Source organism: Stegostoma tigrinum, chromosome 17 (genome assembly GCF_030684315.1).
Source record: "Stegostoma tigrinum isolate sSteTig4 chromosome 17, sSteTig4.hap1, whole genome shotgun sequence".
NCBI classification, from domain to species: Eukaryota; Metazoa; Chordata; class Chondrichthyes; order Orectolobiformes; family Stegostomatidae; genus Stegostoma; species Stegostoma tigrinum.
In genome coordinates this window covers 38,398,487-38,417,218 of record NC_081370.1, presented here as the reverse complement: position 1 = coordinate 38,417,218, position 18,732 = coordinate 38,398,487, and the positions used below count along the sequence as shown (strand labels likewise).

The following is an 18,732-nucleotide window of genomic DNA, read 5'->3' as shown; positions in this document are numbered from 1 at the left end:
TACCATTCCAGGGATCATCCGTGTGAATCTCCGTTGGACACGCTCCAGCGCCAGTATGTCCTTCCTGAAGTGTGGGGCCCAAAATTGGACACAGTATTCTAAATGGGGCCTAACTAGAGCTTTATAAAGTCTCAGAAGCACATCACTGCTTTTATATTCCAACCCTCTTGAGATAAACGACAACATTACATTCACTTTCTTAATCACGGACTCTACCCGCAAGTTAACTTTTAGAGAACCCTGGACCAACACTCCCAGATCCCTTTGTACTTCTGCTTTACGGGCAGAAGTGTGGGAAATGGGGGTGGTGTGGTTAAGGGCATTCTTAATAACAGAGGAGGGGAAATTACGATCCTAATGTAGGAGGATATCTGGGATGACCTGGAGGAGAATACTTCATTCTGGGAGCAGATGTAGCAGAGGCAAAAGAATTGGGATTATGAGATAGCTGCTTTGCAGGAAGGACATCGAGATGAGGTGTAGTTGAGGTAATTATGGGAGTCAGTGCATTTGAAATGGATGTCAGTGGTGAGTTGGTTCCCAGATATGGAGACAGAGAGGTCCGGGAAGGGGAGAGAGGTGTCAGAAATGGTCAGGTGAATTTGGGGGTAGAGTTGGAAGGTGTTGGTGAAGTTGATGAACTCTTTGAGCTCCTTGCAGGAGCAGGAGGCCACAACGATGCAGTCATCAATATAGCAGAGAAGGAAGTGAAGGATGGTGCTGGTGTAGATGCAGAGAGGGGCTGTTCCACAAGGCCCACAAAGAAGCAGGCATAGCCTTTCACTTCTCCCTCTCCTGTAGGCCCAACCAGTCCCCCTCCATTGACACTCTCATTCGCTCGGGTGAACTGTTCTTCACTGCCAATAATTTTTCCTTCGCTTCCTCCCATTTCCTACTAACCAAAGGGCTGGCCGTGGATACTCGCATGGGCCTGAGCTATGCCTGCCTAATAACAGTAAAATAAAATCATACGCGGGCTCAAATTTTCTCTAGCTCTCTTCATCTGTACCTGTCTTGATGATAGTTCTTCAATGTGCTTCCTTCTTTGCCAATTTTATGAATGATTGTATCATTGAGTGGTAACTGTCTCCAAATGCGGGTGCCCCCTTTGAGCTGCAGAATACATAGGATCAACAATACAGCTCTAACGTTCATCAGTCTTTACCTTCAATTTATGCTTCCCACTTTCTATTTTTCCCAGGGTTCCCTTACCACAGACTCCTACACTGCATCATCTTAGCTCAGTCTCCATTCAAATACACTAACTATTCTAACACATTGCAATTTCACCTGCCACTTTAAACGCTGGAGTACAATACATCATATAAACACTCAAGATGGGGTATCTTGATGTCATCCAATAGGCCCTTTCACTCAGTCCACCATTACTCCTCCCAGAATCCATATTCTTTCATTTCAGTGCCATTTTGACCTCGTAACCAATCACTTTTTGAAAGAACTTTTTCGAAAGAACTGCAGCTGCAGTGAATCAGGAACAGAAGTTGCTGGAACAGCTCAGCAGGTCTGGCAGCGTCTGTGAAGAAGATATCAGAGTTATTGTTTCGGGTCCGGTGACACGTCCTCGGAACTGGGGAAGTGTCACCAAAGCCGAAACGTTAACTCTGTTTTTCGCTTCACAGATGCTGTCAGGTCTGCTGAGCTTTTCCAGCAACTTCTGTTATTGTTCTTGACATTTTTTATTTTGATTGTAATTCTCTTTACATCCTTTTCACTAATACTGATTTCATTGTTTTAAAGTCAGTTTTTCCATGGATTTTGTGTCAGTGTCTTATTGTTTGAACTATATTTCTGTGTTCTTCCTAGCCACACTAATCTTTTCATCAAGTACGTGTACATGTATGAGACCCGTTCTTCAGTGCTTGTTTTAAATTCTGTCTCATGGTTGTCACCTCCAAGATAACATTTCCTTTTGCACACTTACATCGGTATCCCAAGAGCATGTCATGCCTTCTTGACTTCCACGTGATCTTATCAAATGATTTATGAGGTTTTACTTATCTCCTCATGTATGGCTTCCCGATGCCTCACGTAGTGGGTGATCACCAATTCAATTCTTTTGAAAGATAAGACTAGGACAAAAACATCATCAGGTGAAAGTTATCGATTTGGTGCTCTCATCAAAGCTGCCTTATCACTACAGTAACATTTTAACCTGAATTGCCACTTCAACCCATTATTCTAATTCTTTTGTCTTGTGCCACCAGACTCCGCCCTTAATTATTTTGCCTCAGCCAATTTTGCATCTTAACTATTACCACCATATCTAATTCCAGGGATTTTTGGAGATTTGTAATCCATGGAACATAATCTTATAATATTTTAAAACAGAAGTCATACATTTCCATTTGATTCAGGCTCGACATAATTTATTCATTTCTAAGATGACCTTTAAAACTTTAACAGTTACTTGCTAACTCATTCTGGATATTTAATATATCGCTATGTAAATTTGTCCAAATTCAATATTCTGCTTACTCTCCTAAAGTTACTAACCATTTTTGTATTGAAACCATTGAGACTGTGTGTATGCACTATTATTTCCTAGAATCCTTTTAAATTTTCAGTTAAGTATCCAATTGAAATGTTTCAGGATGCCATGCCGTGTGAGTCTTAATACAGTTTTTGTCATGATATGCTTAAGTGTACCCAAGCTCAGTGGTTTCGAGATTCTGACACTTACTAGAGTTAGTATTTCCACAGCACTTCCCCAACACTGAAATGTATTATTGATGAATGGTTTGATTGGGTTAAGGGTGCCTCTTCTATCACTGTGTTGCAACACTGAACTTCTGCAAATGGGTTCAGCCTTCAGTGTCTCCAGTTTCTAAAAGAAACGCACAAGTTCCATCCACTCCACATCAAACTAAACAGGTTATTTAGCATTAACCTACTGTGGATTCAAACTCCTGCACGTAATTACATTAAATAATATTAAAATTGCCTTTCCTAAACTATAGCTGTCTCTCCTACCCTTCCCCCAGCCCTATCCACACCTATTTATTTCAGTGCTCCACACCCTTCCTCTCACAGCACCCTATCCTGACAAATGGCTTTGGCCTAAAATGTTGACTTTCCTGCTTCATAGGTGTTGTCTGGCATGCTGTACTTTTCAAGTCTCACAGCTATAAACTCTGGCTTCCAGCATCTGCAATCCTTATTGTCTCCAAGTGTGATGATTATACTTTGAATCAATGACTGAAATTTGTTCTATTTCTCAAGTAAAAGTAGTTTGTTCATGCCTGTGTTCATATCACCTTGTACTCTGTCTGTGAAAGATGCACAACTTTTAGCATTCAAGAGAAGATCATTAATTTCTATCTTTTCCATCTGTGGCAAATCACAGATGTATCCTGGCTGGACATAATCATTCATGTGAGCATCCGCAAAGGCAGAGGTGCTAGGTTTGTTGGCATTCATCAAACAGAACATATTACAGCTTTACAAGATGTTGGTGAGGCTACATTTGGAATACTGTGTATAATTCTGGCTGTCCTGCAGAAGGAATATCATTAAACTAGAAGGGATGCAAGAAAAAAATAACAGTGGTGTTACTGGGGCTGCAGGGTTTGAGTCATGGGAAGAGGCTGGATAGGCTGGGTCTTTTTTCTCTGGATCGTCAGAAGTTGAGGGATGACCTTATGGAATTTTATAAAATCATGAGTGATAGAGATCAGGTGACTTGCCAAGGTCTTTTTCCAAGAGTAGTCCAAACCTAGAGGGCATAGGCTTAAAGTGAGAGGGAAAGGATTTAAAAGGGACCTGAAGGGCAACTTTTATCATGCAGAGGGTGGTGCATGTATGGAATGAGCTGTCTGAGGATGTGGTAGAGGCAAATACAATTACATTTACTGGATGGATACATGAATAAGAAAAGTTTAGAGTGATATGGGCCAAACATAGGTAAATGATACTGGTTAGGTGTGGTCAGCATGGACAAGTTGGATTGAAAGTTCTATTTCCATGCTGTATGACTCTACAGCTCTAGAAGAGGCTTTTTTTTTGGATTGGGCATCTCCACAGGTTGGAAGATGGTCACATCTCCAAGAACTGACTGTAGGGCCAGATCATCAGGACCTCAAGAACTGGTCTCTTCAACCATCAACAAAGGTATACCTTATAAGGTATACCTTATGAAGACACATCAGCTAAAACAGCTTTGTTTGTTATGTGTAGGCTATCTCTCATAGTTGAAAGGAACAGGAAACAGTCGTCTATAATGTTCTCAGGATTGAAAGGAAAAATGCTCAGAGGAAAAGGTATACTATGCTGTGGGTTTTCTGACCAAAGGCAACAAGAATTACATTTACGTAACAACTCTAATGAAATAAAAGGTTGCAAGGTGCTTCATAGTTGCGTAATCAAGCCGAATCTGTTTCTGAGGCACAAATTGAAGTAATAGGGCAGATGATGCATGCTTTCATCAAAAGAGAGCATTTTAAAAGAAGGAGAGATTTAGAATCAGAGCTCTGAGGTAAGGGACCGAGCCATGGTTACCAATGGTGAAGAAATGAAAATTGAGAAAACACAAGAGGATAAGGTTTAGAGAAGTGACAAAAACTAGCTTTTAATTCTGGATTTTATTGAATTCATATTTCACCACCTGCCATGGTGAGATTTAAACCTATGTCCCTAGAACATCATCTTGCGCCTTTGCACTGATAATCCAAGGACAGTACCATTATATCTTTGATTGGTTCCCTTCAGAGAGCAACGTATTACAGTAAGCTATTTTGAAAGTCATTAATAACGAATCTCAACACAAAACTTCAAATCAGGCTGAAGAAGGTGATGAACAAAATGGAGAGTGAGTGAAGTAATAACCTGTCCGCATTTTTGAGATGCTATTGTAGTGATTCACCATTCGGTGAGAGCTTGTTAGATCTGACCCCTGCTACGACCAGTCTTTCAGGAGAATATTCAATGCACTCACACGATGTCATGACTTTTGTGAAATCTTGTTTTAATCCTTGCATGAAATATTTAATAGCTTTCCTTTGCGAAATTGTGGAATGCTTTTATCCAGACCTGGAACAATCACTGATTTAAATACTGGACTTATAGTTCAGGCACACAATAAAACTTTTGTTCCTTTTTGTTTCTTTGCAATTCAGCACCCTGATCCATGTCAAAACCTCAATAAACTCGTTCTTGTAAAGACATTACGCAGTTGCCCCATGGCGATAGGAACAGTTATTGTGTTAGCACGCTCCTGATCAACTGCTATTATAAGCAGTTTCCTTTCCTCAGCACTGTTCCAATCCCATTCATCACCAAACCCCTCTTAGAAATGTCACAATTAATATCTTTCTGGGTGTGAAGTATCACCTCTTCTCCAAACTCCCTTTCTTCTTCAAAGTCCTTAAACTTGATGAGACTCTCAAAACCCCCCACAATACTCTCTTCAAATCTTTCTAATTAGGTTTTCATTGAATACTCTGGGAGAGTATTTAAAGTAGTAACGTCAAAGACTGGTTATTATGTGCGGATTTTTCACCAACGTTCTCTCTTTCCTTGATGACAGTCAAAGGCTGATCATTGGTATTTAATCCTGAAATGAATTCCCAGCCCCCTGATTTACTCTTTCACAATGAATATTTCCACTTCCATAAACTGTACTCAACTTTGTATATGTCTCAGATTATCTGCTGCTAAAGCTTTCACCCATGCCCTCATCACTTCCAGCCTCAAAAGTTCCAGTATTTTCCTGGACTATCTCCTATCCTCCATAATCTCTCCCTTCATGTACTCTAAGCTCTATTTTGCACCACGTTCCATTCACTAGTCACTCCTGTTCTCACTGATCCATATTGGCTCTTAGTCAAACCAAATGTCTCAAAATTAAAACACACATCCTTTGCTGAAGTCTCTAGATTTGTCGGTCTCCCTATTTCTGTAACCTTCTCAGAACCTACATCCATTGGAGTTCTCTACACTCACCCAACTCATAGAGTCGTAGAATCCTACAGCATGGAGACAGGTTCTTTGGCCCAGATGTGTCCATTTCAACCAAAATGTCCATCCACACTAACCCCATTTCTCTGTACTTGGTCCATATCCTTCTAAACCTTTCCTGTCCATACATTCCTCCAAATATCTTTTAAATGTTGCTAATGTACCTGCTTCAACCACTTCTGCTGGCAGCTTATTCCATATGCATTCCACCCTGAGTGCAAATATGTTACCTGCCAGGTTCCCTGCATTAGGGTACTATAGAAATATGAGTTATTGTTGAATCCATTAAATGTACCATGAAACTGCTGAGCAGAACCTTGTCAGTCAGAATAAATGCACAACGTTTACTTGTTCCATATAGATCTATTGTGGCATCTGATACAAAAGGATTTTGTAATGATGAAATGTACAACTGTGTGCATGAATTATATCCCCTCAATCATGCCTTAATGCTCTTGAAATTCAATCTATCTCTGAATCAAGAGATTACTGCTCCACATCGACAAAGACTTTTGCTCTCCTTGTACAAATGATAGATACCAATATCATGGCACTCAGGCATGTTAGATGATTAAATCTTATACTGCATCTCAGCACCTGTCACGTAAAAACAAACCTTCATATTTTACTTCCTTGACAGCCTGCAGGTCCATAAAATAGCTTTCCTCTGTGGGTCAATGGTTTTATCTATTTTGAATGCCCATTGAGTTACATTTACTATTGTGATATCAATCATATAGAAGCTACAGCCCAGAGACAGGCTATTATTCTGCAACATTACAAATCTGTGGTGTGCACACTGATACTGATGCTCCAGCAAATCAACTTGCTACCCTATTCCTTCTCAGCCTATTAGCATATCCTTCTATTTCATCTCCACTATCTATTTATTTACCTGACCTTCCTTTAAAAGTATTCAATTGTTCTGAAGCAGTCTGTGTCCATATACAAGACCTGGACAACCGTTTCAGGCTTAGGCTGATAAATGGTATGTAGCATTCACATCACACAGTGCTAAGCAATAACTATATCCAAAAGAGGGAATCTAACCATTTCCCTTTGACATTCAGTGGCATTAACAAAACTGAACATGCTGCTAGCAGCAGCCCAGGGGCTAGTATTGACCAGAAACTGAACTAGACTAGCCATGTTAACACTATGGTTGCAAGAGCAAGCCAGAGACTAGGTATTCTGATGCAAGTAGCTCACCTCTTGTCTCCCCAGAACCTGTTCATTGTCCAAAAAGCACAATTCTTGAGTGTAATAGATTTCAACAATACTCAGGAAGCTTGACACCATCTATTGCAAAGCTGTCTATTTGAATGACACCCCTTCTACCACCAACATATAATTACAACAATGTGCACTATACACACAGCTGCAAATCACCAAGGGTCCATTGGCAACACCCTCAAAACCTGAGACTTTTCACCATCCAGATGGATAAGAGTAAGAGATAGATGGGAATACCATCATACAAGACCCCTCCAAGAAGCACAATGTCTCGACTTAGAACTAAAAACCGAAAGAACTGTGGATGCTGTAAATCAGGAACAAAAACAAAGTTGCTGAAAAAGTCCAACAGGTCGAGCAGAATCTGTGAAGGAAAAAACAGTTAATATTTTGGGTCCAGTGACCTTTCCTCAGAACTGATGGTGACTGGGAAAACGTCAGTTTATATGCAGAAAATAAGGAGGTGGTTGGGGTAGGGAGTAAACAATAGGATAGAGCCCAAAGAGAGAGCCTTAGAACTATATTGGTGTTACTTCAGAGTCTGGGTCAAAATCCCAGGAACCCCTTTCCTAATAGTACTGTAGATGGACCTAAGTATGGACTGCAGTGGTTCAAAGAGGCAGCTCACCACCACCTTCCAAAAGCAATTAATGATGGGCAATCCATGTTAGCATAGTCAGTGACACCCACATCAATGAATGAATAAAGAAACACTAATTGCTTCATCACAAAGATATGCAAAGTGGTGTGAGACAATACAGTCTGGAGCTGGGAAACATAACAGGCCAGTCAGCACCAGAAGAGCAGGAAAGTAGATGTTTCAGGTTGGGACCCTTTCCTGCTCCTCTGACGCTGCCTGGCTATTGTGTTCCTCCAGCTCAACATTTTGTTATCTCTGACTCTAGCATCTGCAGTTCTTGCTATCTCTGGGTGAGTTATAACCCCACTGTGAAGACTCTTCAAAGAATGCCCACCTTGAAGAAGGTGTGCCTCTCCCTCCAGAAAGACCTCAGTGGATCTCTCTCCTGCTGAAACCTTCTGGTAATCTCCTCTGTCCTGAAACTCTTCACCCACATACTCAAGCAAACCTGGTACTACAGCCATGTCTCCTTTCTCAGGACCAGCCTACAGAACTGGATCACCCCCAGTGGACTCCAAACAACATTCAGGCTATCCCAATTTGGCCCTTACCATGACAAACTTTACCTACAGACCATCTGGAGCCTCCAAAAATAGTTTTCTCTACAGATCCTCATGTACACACTCTCAGCATTGCGCCAGCATCTTCTCGCACTACAATCAACATTACCGCAGCTCAGAGCCTCCCTCTCCCAGTCCAGAGCTATTTCTGAAGAACAGTCCCGACCTGAAGTATCAACTTTCCCACTCTTCTGATGCTGCCTGACCTGCTGTGTTCCTCCAGCTCCACACTGTATTGTCTCTGACTCCAGCGTCTGCAGCACTTGCTATTTCTTGCAAAGTGGTGTGTTGTTTTACATATATAATGTAGAGCAGTGAGTAATTAATACTGTAGCTCAATACAAGTGCTATGCTGCACTTAGAGAAAATATCTGAAAAAAACTGCACAGAGGCTGGTATCTTGTCACTGTGTCACCCTCTATTTACATGTGCACAGTACAATGGGCTCTGACCAGCCAGCTCAAAGCCTGTGCTTATTTTGTCTGAATCTCCTGTTTATATTGGTCAGCCAGGATTCCCTGATTGACCCATGTTAACAACTTAATCAAAGATTGGCCCCCATGGCCTTTGTTATAATTACTACAATGTCTTTCAAATAAGACATTAAACCAAGGCTCTATCTACCCTCCATGGGCACGTATGCTTGCATGACTTTATATCTTCAAAATACTGAGATCTTCTCTTTGATGTCCCGGCTAATGCTTAGCCTTCAACCAATATCACCAAAACTACATTTTATCATTTGATATTTGATTATCAATATGCTGCTGTTTGCAAGACTTAGCCATGTACAAATTGCTTGCGGTACAATGGTAGCGGGCATCTAGTCCAGAACACTTGGGTTCATGTCCCACCTGCTCCAGAGTTATGCCATAACGTATCTAAATGGATCAATTAAAAATACCTATAAACTTATCACTAAATATCACTTTGACCCCCTTGCGCCATTGGCTGTGAAGTGTTGTGAGATGTTCTAAGGTGATATAGAAGCATAAGGCTTTTATTCTTTTCATGCATAAGCCAGACAAGGATGGATTTGAGGAGCAAATGAGATCTTGTTCTGTAGGATCTGGAAGCATAGTTTTAATTACTGGAACTCTGAGTCATTTTACCAAATATAAAATTCTTTTGAAGAGTCACAAATGACAGGCCTGCCATCCAAAGCGTTTCCATGGTGACTCCTTTCTGTTTGAAAATTAAACCTCACGAGGGTGATGACTAAGTCACTGTTACACTCGATCTGGAACAGCATTTACAAGTACACTATTTCAGAACAATCAATCAATTTGATATTCCTGCAATTTTCTAACCATTGGAGATACAAGAATGCCTACATTACCCATCCCAGAGAGTTGCATACTCGATAGCTGGGCTGTTTGAGATTAATAATCAAAACAACATATCTCAAGGAACATTTCAAAGTAATTGCTTTATGTAAGTTATTATGCACAAAAGGAGACCATTCCATCTATAAAGTCCATCGTAGCCCTCTGTAGATTGAAGTAGTCAGTCCCATTCCCTACTCTAACAATGTAACCCTGCAAGTTTAATTCCCATCCAATTTCCTTTTGAAATCATTGATCACCACCATTTCCATCACCCTCATAGGTCAATGCCCTTTCCAGTGTAAAATAAGTCCTTCCTCACATCCCCTTTTATCTCTTTGCATAAAACCATCAACCTGAGTTTTGAGACCTTTGCGGCATCAGCTTGTGTGTGACAACAGTCTTTCTTTGTCTACTTTGTCCAGTCCTATCCCAATGTTGTGCACCTCTCAAATTGACACTCAATTTTCTTTGCTCCACAGAGAACATAGCTTCTCCAACCTATGATTGTACCTATAGTTCCTTAAACCAGAACAATTCTGTTAAATTTCCTCTGCAACTTTCAAGCTCACGTCCATCCTAAAGTGTGGTGTTCAGAATGGGACACAATACATCAACTGCGACCTTAAAAAAGCATCATGCAAGAGCAATGTAACTTTTTATCTTGTATATTCAATATACACATTCATGGAGGCCCAAATTCCTAGACGTTTTGCTACCTACTCTCTCAATACATTCCCTCACCTTTGATAAATGTTAACTTTTTTTGCCTCTCTCTGCGCTCATTGCTCTAGGTCTGGAGTCATGTATAGGTCTGACCAGTTTGCAGAATTGTTTCTCCTATGGGCATGAGTGAACTTAAATATGCTTTTACAATAGCTTCAAGATCACCATTACTAAGCCTAATCTTTAGATTGAAGTTTTATTAATTAATAGTCAAATTCCCCCAGCTGCCTTAAATGGGGATTTGAACACTTTTTAAAAATCATTTGTGAGGTGTGGATGTTGCTGGCTTGCCCATCCCTGCTTCCCCTTGAGAAGGTGGTGTTGAGCTGCCTTCTTGAACCGCTGCTGACCCACAATCCCATTAGGGAGGGAATTCCAGGATTTTGACCCAGACACAGTGAAGGAACACTGATACATTTCCATGTCAGGATTGTGAGTGGTTTGGAGGAGAACTTGAAGGTGTGTTCCCATGTATCTGTTTGTATCTGTATTCAATGCATTAGCCTGGGCCTACCAGTTACTAATCCAATGACATTACCACAGCACTACCATCTCTCCCCACGAAGGCTAGTCCTTGGCAATTATTTGTCAAACCACTGCTAAGAATTGTGATTATTCCTGGGGGGCTTTGGTTAAGATGAACAGATCTAGCCAGAGCAAGGCTTAAATTCAGTGTTGTTGGGTATTAATCTGCTCCACACACAAGTCATCTACCCATTTGAGCTAACTAGCCCTCCATCCCGTCTTTTACTTCACACAAGCAGCTTATCCACCAAGCCAGCCTTTCCACCAAATCTTCCCAATCAAATTACACTTTGATCCTTTGCTATCATTTGTTCTAATAGTATTTAGTCGGCTTCCTCATCTTTAGTAAACACCAATACAAAGTGTAATCACCATTGCTATTTGGGGATTCGGACCAAACAAATTCAAACAACAACATATTAATTAACAAATCATCTACTTTTTAGAGATGTCGGTTCAGGGATTATTATTGGTCAGGATAACAGAGTGGGTTCCACTCCTGTGCTTTGGAATAGTGCCATGGTGCCTTTAACATTCTCCAAGAGGGTCTCAGCCCGATGTGTCAACCAAAAGATGATTCATTTGACTGTGTTTCACCCCCCAGTGCTGGCTGGTTTAACTGCTGTTAATAGAGAATAGATGCGAGAGCCAAAAATAACAGTTTACTTTTCTAAAGAACCTCTAAAAGTTCCAAAGTATTTCACACCAATCCTGACACTGAGCCAGAGAGGCAATATTAGGTATTTTGGCCAAAAGATTCATCAAAGAAGTAAATTTCAAGGAGCATCTGAAAGGAGGAAAGGAAGTTTTGGGAAGAAATTCTCACATTTGGGGCTAGACAGCCAAAAACACAGCACAAACAGGGATGCAATGTAAACTGGAGATGCATCACATGCTAGGTTTAAATGAAGGCAGATATCTCAGAGAATTATGGGGCTGGAGAATGTACTGAGACATTGAGGTAAACATGGATGGATTTGAAAACAAGGAAGAAATTTAAAACTAAGGCAATCCTTGATCTGAAGCCAATGTTAGCCAGCCAGCAGAAGTGTGATAAGTGAATAGGACAAGGTGTGAGTTAGGATGTGAGCAGCAGCGTATTGTTGGCCTCAGGATTAAGACGGGTAGAATTATGGGAGGGCTGACAGGACAGCAATGGAATAGCCAAGTCTCAAAATAACAAAAGAGTGAATAAAAGTTTCAGCAATAAATGGGATCTAGCAGGGTGGAGTTGGATGATGTTACAGAGGTGAAAACAGACAGTCTCGTTGTTAGCCCAGATTTATTTTCAGAACCTTACCTCGCGGTCAAATCTAACACCAGGATTCTAAATAATCTGATTCAGTTTCAGCCAAATGCCAGAAAGATGAAGTCGGTGCTGGATGGAGTTTGTGGCAAGGACTGCACAGAATTGTTTTGGTCTTCACAATATTTAATGGAAGGAAATTTCAGCACATCTAGTGGTGATAATTTAGAAACAGTGAAGGAATTGAGAGAGGTAGGGGTGAGGTAGAGCTGGGTATCATCAGAGCACATGGGAAAACTAACACTATGGCTTCAGATGATATCACTGGGCAACGGAGCTAGGAATTAGAAGGGAACAAAGAATAGATCCTTGAGGAACATCAGAAGTGGTGGCATGGAATAGGATAAGAAGCCATTGCATACTTACAATGAAATACATTAAAATGAAACTACGTGAGAGTCCCAGCAAACTCAATAATAATGCGAAGGAGCGGAGGAGATGATAGGGTCAATTATTTCAAAGGTTGTAGACAGTTCAAAAAGAACAAGGAGGAAAAGCTTACCCCTCTCACAATCACATAAGATGTCAATCTGTCTTTGATAAATGGTGTTTGGAACCATAGCAGGGATGGAAAACTACTCAAAGGGATTGAAATGTGGGAGTTCCAGGAAGAATCGGAATAGATTTAAGATGTGACAATGATTTTAAGGATACTAGAGAAAGGAAAGGTAACAGTACAGTAGTTTGCGTGGACAGTGGAATGTTGATTTTTTTGAGGAGAGGCATGGCGACTGCGGATTTCTAGGAGTAAGGGACACCAGCTGAAGAAAGAGAATCATTTACAATGTCAACAAACCTGGGAGCCAATAGGAAGAGCTGAGGGGTTTAAAGCTTATTGGGACGAGAATTGAGGGGACAACTGATGGGTCTCATGGACAAAATGGCACAATGGGAAATAGAGAAGAAATTAGGTAAATACGTGGGTTTGGGGTTAAGGCAACAGGGAGCATAATAAGGCATTTGGCCAGCCGAGCTATTAGAATGAAAAGATACACCAGAGACAGCTGATTTGATTATCTCAATCTTAGTGCCAAAAAATTTCCATGAACTCTGTGCACGTGTTGATAGAGGTGATGGTAGAGAAGGAGGCTTTTAAGAAGATGATTTCTAGTAAAGAAAGGACACTTGAGGGTTAGATAATAAAATGTGCGGCTGGATGAACACAGCAGGCCAAGCAGCATCTCAGGAGCACAAAAGCTGACGTTTTGGGCCTAGACCCTTCATCAGAGAGGGGGATGGGGAGAGGGAACTGGAATAAATAGGGAGAGAGGGGGAGGCGGACCGAAGATGGAGAGTAAAGAAGATAGGTGGAGAGAGTATAGGTGGGGAGGTAGGGAGGGGATAGGTCAGTCCAGGGAAGACGGACAGGTCAAGGAGGTGGGATGAGGTTAGTAGGTAGATGGGGGTGCGGCTTGGGGTGGGAGGAAGGGATGGGTGAGAGGAAGAACCGGTTAGGGAGGCAGAGACAGGTTGGACTGGTTTTGGGATGCAGTGGGTGGAGGGGAAGAGCTGGGCTGGTTGTGTGGTGCGGTGGGGGGAGGGGACGAACTGGGCTGGTTTAGGGATGCAGTAGGGGAAGGGGAGATTTTGAAACTGGTGAAGTCCACATTGATACCTGCAGCCTAATGGTATCAATGTGGACTTCACCAGTTTCAAAATCTCCCCTTCCCCTACTGCATCCCTAAACCAGCCCAGTTCGTCCCCTCCCCCCACCGCACCACACAACCAGCCCAGCTCTTCCCCCCCACCCACTGCATCGCAAAACCAGTCCAACCTGTCTCTGCCTCCCTAACCGGTTCTTCCTCTCACCCATCCCTTCCTCCCACCCCAAGCCGCACCCCCAGCTACCTACTAACCTCATCCCACCTCCTTGACCTATCCGTCTTCCCTGGACTGACCTATCCCCTCCCTACCTCCCCACCTATACTCTCTCCACCTATCTTCTTTACTCTCCATCTTCGGTCCGCCTCCCCCTCTCTCCCTATTTATTCCAGTTCCCTCTCCCCATCCCCCTCTCTGATGAAGGGTCTAGGCCCGAAACGTCAGCTTTTGTGCTCCTGAGATGCTGCTTGGCCTGCTGTGTTCATCCAGCCTCACATTTTATTATCTTGGAATTCTCCAGCATCTGCAGTTCCCATTATCTCTGGCACTTGAGGGTTACTTTTACATTGATCCTGGACTAGTGAGCATATGAAAGTGTTTGAAAACTTAGAGTTGCAACACATGTAGCATAGACTGAAATCAGAGTGGCATCATACAGTGGCAGAAAGGATGCCTTTATTGAATTTGTTTATCGGGAAGTGTATTACATCATTGCCTTTATACCAACGTGTTCCTCAAGTCATTTCTACTTGATATATCTACATGATAACCCTCAGGGTTTTGAAGTTTTCAGCATCATGTTCAAACCCTTTCATTACCTCACTCCACCATCTATAGGTGGAATAACCTCCAAAACATCTGAGTTTTCCCTAAGCTGGTCTCTTGTGCAGCCGTCTTTTTCAGCCCACCATTGTTGGCCAGGCTTTCAGCAGTTTAGGCACTACAGGTGAAAATCTTTCCCTAAAACCAGACTGCATCAGTACCTTTCTCTCCTTCTTACGATCCATCTCTTTCACTAAGTTTTTAGTCACCGATTCTAATATTTCCTGTCAGATTTTGGTGTCAAATTTAATCAAATTATTGTTCTTACGAAGCGTCTTGCAACTCCGTTCAAGGTGCTAGATAAATGCAAGACTTTATTGTTGGCACGGTGGCATAAATCAGAGTGAGTGAGAGCTTTACCAGACTCCAGAGCAAAGCAGAGTGAGGCTACACTCCACAAGGAACCTCAGCCCACTTCCCTCCTTCTGGAAGAGTACACATCAGGCGTGCACCTTAAACCCACATCTACCGTTACACCAGAATGCATTATCTTAACCTGCCTTCGCTATTCACACACTGTTTCTCACAGATAAAGTCTCTTTTATGGAAATACTTGCCTCTTGAAAAATACAAAGGTTACTTTGTCACACCCTTGGCTAATGTGCAGCTGTGAAACTCAGCAACTCCAGGAATATATTACGGCATGTTCTTTTTACAATCTCCCTGAGGCATATTGTGTTCAATTTTTTTTTAAATAGGAACACCATTAATAAAAATAATTGTTTTTGTTGCTTTTCTTTCAATCAGTGATATAAAAATGGGAACTAGCTCTCTTTTAATACAGTTATCATTTTCCCACCCTCTGTTGTTCAGTTTATTTTTCATATCTCCATTCTAATGTCAAGCTGTCACTGTATTTCATCATTCTAGATGACCAGATCCCATTCTCCCGGATGTACAAGCATGAAATCTCTTAAAGTTTAGTCTGCAGCATTTTACAGGGTAAAGTTAGTGTGTGAAGTGCAAGTTTTTTTTCTGCTCGGCTGTCTTGCGTGTTTGGGGCAGCTTCCTGGAGCAAAGCAGTTACTGCGACCTAGGGACTGGGGTTTAAACAGTAGCTCATTTACAGAAGCTTCAGAAGACGACTGGTCACAAGATGAGGAGGCGATTCAGCAGGAAGGTATCCCCCAGTGTCATCAAAGAGTTGGATGCTTTCCCAAAAGTTCCTGATGTGTGTGTCCAAACCTCCATCAGTGGAGGCACAGGTGACCTGTCAATTTTCGAAGCAGCTTTACAATTCAAAATACTTTGCTTTTTCTATGTTACAATGGTAACTGCAATTCAAAGTACATTTCACCTACTGTAAAGAGGTTTGGGGCCTCCTGGGCTCACAAAAGGCACTTCAGATATGCAAGTCTTTCAGTTGCTTCTCATAAAATGCGTCATTTCAGTGAGATTTGAAATGAAGAGAAGAAGACTGGAAGTTTTGCATTAATGGTGTGCTTTGCAAAGAAAGAAGGTAGGGAGGGAAGACAGGAAAGAAAGAGAGAGGGAAAGAAGGCAGGAAATGCAGAGAAAAATGTATGGAGGGGGAATTGTGATCAGAGATAATGGGGACTGCAGATGCTGGAGAATCCAAGATAACAAAGTGTGAAGCTGGATGAACACAGCAGGTCAAGCAGCATCTCAGGAGCACAAAGATGTATGGAGGACTGTGTTCAGAAATTATTTACCTAAAGCTGATTACCAGTGATATACAAGGTTATGGGGATGCGGTGGGTACAAGGCATTGTTGTGTTTGATCAGTCAAGATCATATTGAGTAGTAGGGCAGGCTTGAAGGGCTGAATGGCCTTCTCCACTTTTTGTTTTCCTATGTTCCTAAAGGATCTTTACACAGAACCTTCCAGGATGTTTGCAAAGCACTTTATAACAAAGGCAGTATTCTTTATCATGCATTCCCTTGTTGTAATGTTAGTAATTCTGGTTGGCTGTCAGCTTCTTACCCAGTGTTTGCTAGTAGCCACTCCTTTATGGGTTATAGTAGCAGTAGTTATTTGATTGGTAGCCAGGAATAAAACAACTTCAATGCAATTAGATTAAATGCTTATCACCGGAGCTGGTGTTTGCAGCAAATTTTGAATCAGTAAGAATCATGGCTTACACAAGCTGCTATAGGAAAAACCAACGAATGGTTGATATAACAAGGTGTAGAGCTGGATGAACACAGCAAGCCAAGCAGCATCAGAGGAGCAGGAAAACTGACATTTCGGGCCTAGACCCTTCTTCAGAAATGAGGGAGGGGAAGGGGGTTCTGAAATAAATAGGGAGAGAGGGGGAGGCAGATAGAAGATGGATAGAGGAGGAGATAGGTGGAGAGGAGACAGACAAGTCAAAGAGGCAGGAATGGAACCAGTAAAGGTGAGTGTAGGTTGGGAGGTAGGGAGGGGATAGGTCAGTCCAGGATGGGTCAAGGGGGAAGAATGTGGTTAGAAGGTAGGAGATGGGGAAGGGAATTAAGGTGGGAGGAAGGGATAGGTGGGAGGAAAGACAGGTTAGGGAGGTGAGAAGGAGTTGGGCTCGTTTTGCGATGCGGTAGGGAGACGGGAGATTTTGAATATTGTGAAGTCCACATTGATACCATTGGGCTGCAAGGTTCCCAAGTGGAATATGCGTTGCTGTACCCTCAACCTTTGGATGAGGCCCAGAATGGACATGTCATCTGAGGAATGGGAGGGGGAGTTGAAATGGTTCGCAACTGGGAGGTGCAGTTGTTTAGTGTTTTGCAAAGCGGTCCCCAAGCCTCCGCTTGGTTTCCCCGATGTAGAGGAGGCCACACCAGGTACAGCGGATGCAGTATACCACATTGGCAGATGTGCAGGTGAACATCTATTTGATGTGGAAAGCCTTCTTGGGGCCTGGGATGGTGGTGAGGGAGGAGGTGTGGGGCCAGGTGTAGCAATTTCTGTGGTTACAGGGAAAAATGCCGGGTGAGGTGGGGTTGGAGGGGAATGTGGAGCAGACAAGGGAGTCACAGAGAGAGTGGTCCCTCCAGAAAGCAGATAAGGGTGGGGAGGGAAAAATGTCTTTGGTGGTGGGGTCGGATTACAGATGGTGGAAGTGTCGGAGAATAATGTGTTGGATCCGGAGGTTGGTGGGGTGGTACGTGAGGATGAGTGGGGTTCTGTTTTGGTTGTTATTGCGGGGAGGGGGTGTGAAGGATGAGTTGCGGGAAATGTGGGAGACACGGTCAAGGGCGTTCTCAACCACTGAGGGGGGGATATTTCCTTGAAAAATGAGGACATTGGAGATGCATGGGAGTGGAATGCCTCAACCTGGGAGCAGTTGTGGCAGAGGCAAAGTTGAAATGCCTTATCCTGGGAGCAGATGCAGTGGAGGCAATGGAATTGGGATTAGGGAATGGCATTTTTGCAGGAAGGTGGGTGGGAGGAGGTGTATTTTAGGTAGCTGTGGGAGTCGGTGGGCTTGAAATGGTTATCAGTTTCTAGGTGGTTGCCGGAGATGGAGACAGAGACATCCAGGAAGGAGAGAGAGGTATTAGAGATGGTCCAGGTGAACTTAAGGTTGGGGTGGAAGGTGTTAGTGAAGCGGATGAACTGTTCGAGCTCCTCGTGGGAGCACAACGCAGCGCCGATACAGTCATCAATATAACGGAGGAAGAGGTAGGGTTTAGGGCCAGTGTAGGTACGGAAGAGGGACTGTTCCACGTAATGTACAAAGAGGCAAGCATAGCTGGGGCCCATGTTGTTAGCCATGGCCACTCCCTTTGTCTGTAGGAAGTGGGAAGAATCGAAAGAGAATTTGTTGAGGGTGAGGATGAGTTCGGCTGGGCGGATGAGGGTGTCAGTGAGGGGAACTGATTGGGCCTGCGGGACAGGAAGAAGCGGAGGGCCTTTAGGCCATCTGCATGGGGAATGCAGGTGTATAGGGACTGGGCGTCCATGGTAAAAATGAAGTGTTGGCGCCGGGGAATTGGAAGTTTTGGAGGAAGTGGAGGGCGTGGGTGGTGTCACGCACGTATCCCTACCTACGCCCGTGAAACCTCCCAGGTCTATTTGGA

General features: G+C 42.8%; 2 protein-coding genes across 5 annotated transcripts in view; one reads left to right on the top strand and one right to left on the bottom strand.

Annotated features, from left to right (window-relative positions):
- The window catches only part of LOC125459506 (ovochymase-2-like), a 44,274-nt gene extending 35,964 nt beyond the window's left edge, over nucleotides 1-8,310 (bottom strand). The window contains exon 1 of the mRNA XM_048546008.2: nucleotides 8,181-8,310. Coding sequence (XP_048401965.1) covers nucleotides 8,181-8,310 — 130 coding nt within the window. The remainder of the gene's footprint in view (nucleotides 1-8,180) is intronic.
- A 7,325-nt stretch (nucleotides 8,311-15,635) lies between these two features.
- The window catches only part of LOC125459237 (endoplasmic reticulum-Golgi intermediate compartment protein 2-like), a 43,961-nt gene continuing 40,864 nt past the window's right edge, over nucleotides 15,636-18,732 (top strand). For 3 of the 4 annotated variants that reach the window (XM_048545404.1, XM_048545405.1, XM_048545403.1), the window contains exon 1: nucleotides 15,636-15,917. In XM_048545404.1, the coding sequence (XP_048401361.1) occupies nucleotides 15,809-15,917 (109 nt within the window). In that variant the 5' untranslated portion in view covers nucleotides 15,636-15,808. The remainder of the gene's footprint in view (nucleotides 15,918-18,732) is intronic. The other variant, XM_048545406.1, reaches the window with a different exon arrangement.